This window comes from Sinocyclocheilus anshuiensis, unplaced genomic scaffold (genome assembly GCF_001515605.1).
Source record: "Sinocyclocheilus anshuiensis isolate Anshui unplaced genomic scaffold, SAMN03320099.WGS_v1.1 scaffold332, whole genome shotgun sequence".
In the NCBI taxonomy this organism is placed as follows: domain Eukaryota; kingdom Metazoa; phylum Chordata; class Actinopteri; order Cypriniformes; family Cyprinidae; genus Sinocyclocheilus; species Sinocyclocheilus anshuiensis.
In genome coordinates, this window is record NW_015554181.1 from 1,327,891 (window position 1) to 1,329,856 (window position 1,966).

Here is a 1,966-nt window from a genome sequence, read left to right on the forward strand (position 1 = left end):
TATATATATATATATATATATATATTTAATTAAAAAAATTTATAATTCATGACTGGACCTTGACAAACATTAAAACCAAATCTGAACTCAAACATATATGCATATAGCCAAAAATGAGTTGCACTAAAATAAAAAAAAAATAATTACAAAAATAAAATAAATGAATAAATTATATATTATATATTATATGTATTTATATCATATATTGTTTTGTTTTCATATTTATATTTACATTTTTATCATTTAAAATATTATTTAGAAATAATACAGAAAATAATATACAAATAGTTATTGCTGATATGCACAACTCACTTAATTAAATATGAAGTAAAAGAAAAAAGTATTATTAAAAATGTATTATTAATACAAATTTATTATAAAACTAAGTTACTATAATTTTAATTACAAACTGTAGAAACCCAATTCAACCCCGCTGAGGGAAAAAAATAACAGTTACAGGAACAGTTTAGTCTGTTTTGAGGGTTTTAGAGGGATTTTGGACACTTGTCAGCTGGATATGCATGAAAAAAAGAGTGTTCAAGCTCAGGTCGGGTAGAGAACTAACTTTAAACCCTTAACTAGGGTCAGAGAAGTTCAATTTTGGATGAGACTTGAATGGAAAAGTAGGTTTTGTGTGAGTAAACCAGCAAGTCACCGTAACAGAAGGGAAGAAAGATGCTCTGTTTCTGTTGTTTGCAATGACAGAACAAACATGTCGCTTGAGATGAAATCACAGAAGCAGGAAATGAACATCAGAGAATACAAAAACCAGAAACACATCAGCATTATATGGCCACAGTGAATAAGTGTCTTACTTTTCCGCCATTTCTTTGTCGTATTTACACCTCAGTTCCTGCAGCTCCGTTCGGGCCGAGTTGAGCGCTGTGAGACAGAGAAACGGCCGCCATTATTGACCTCTGACCTCATATCAAGCCTCAGATGACTTCACTGTTTGATACGGATCTTACATGACTGAAGCGCTTTGATCCGGTCCTCAGCCTGGCCGAGTCTGACAGGCAGCGAAACGTCTGATTCATGTTCCTCCCTGTGGAAACGGCGAGACAGCAGAGAGATCAGAACAGGAAGTGACTGAAACCCCGCTGAGAAATTAGGAAGCCCTTGAATGGATCTCTGGAAAGCCACAGCTGATTTCTGCTAAGCGTCTTATTCAGAGATGGATACAGTAGCATACTACAGTGTGTAACAATGCAAAATGTGAAGTATACAACAGAGCACACAGTGTGAGATGTGGTATCCCATAATGCAATGCACACACAAATAATCTGCTTATCATACAGAGTTCTATTTTTTTAATATTTATTTTTTATTTTCAGTATCCCATAATGCAGTGCACTCAACTGAGACAAATTATCTGCATATGTCACAATTCTGAACATAAACACAAAATTTGATTAAAATCGGATTAAAAATTACATATATATTATGAAATGCAAAAAGGCAATGCACTCTGCTGCAACAAATTATGTGCATATCAGTCACAATTTGTAACTTTTTTTTAATACAAAATTGGATTAAAAATGTGAATAAAAATTATAATTTAATTGCATTTTTTTTTTTAAATAATGTGCACACACACACACACACATATATATATATATATATTATTTTTTTTATAAACAGAAATAATTATTGGTGATATGGCAAATGAACAGCACTCACTGAACTACAGATATATAGATATTGAGAATACAGTATGCAGTAAGTTTTGTGTGGAATCTTCCTGTGGGTCACGTACCCTTCCTGTGGGTCCTGGTGATTCTGGAGCGGGGCGTCTTCATCCTGGACGTTCTGTGTGCTGTTTGGTGTCATCATGTGGGGCGGCTGTGATGACGCCTCCCCCGTCTCCACGGGATTAATTTTGTATTTGTTTGTTTATTTATTTATTCAGTTATTTAATCAATCATTCAATTTTAGGTGCGATATCCCATAAGGCAATACACTGCAA

At 33.7% G+C, this 1,966-nt stretch overlaps 1 protein-coding gene across 1 annotated transcript in view; it reads right to left on the reverse strand.

The window, feature by feature from the left end:
• cux2b (cut-like homeobox 2b) overlaps positions 1-1,966 on the reverse strand; it is a 175,664-nt gene that overhangs the window by 24,489 nt on the left and 149,209 nt on the right. The window contains exons 7-8 of the mRNA XM_016463833.1: positions 969-1,045; positions 816-882 (exon numbers count right to left, since the gene is read on the reverse strand). Coding sequence (XP_016319319.1) covers positions 816-882; positions 969-1,045 — 144 coding nt within the window. The remainder of the gene's footprint in view (positions 1-815; positions 883-968; positions 1,046-1,966) is intronic.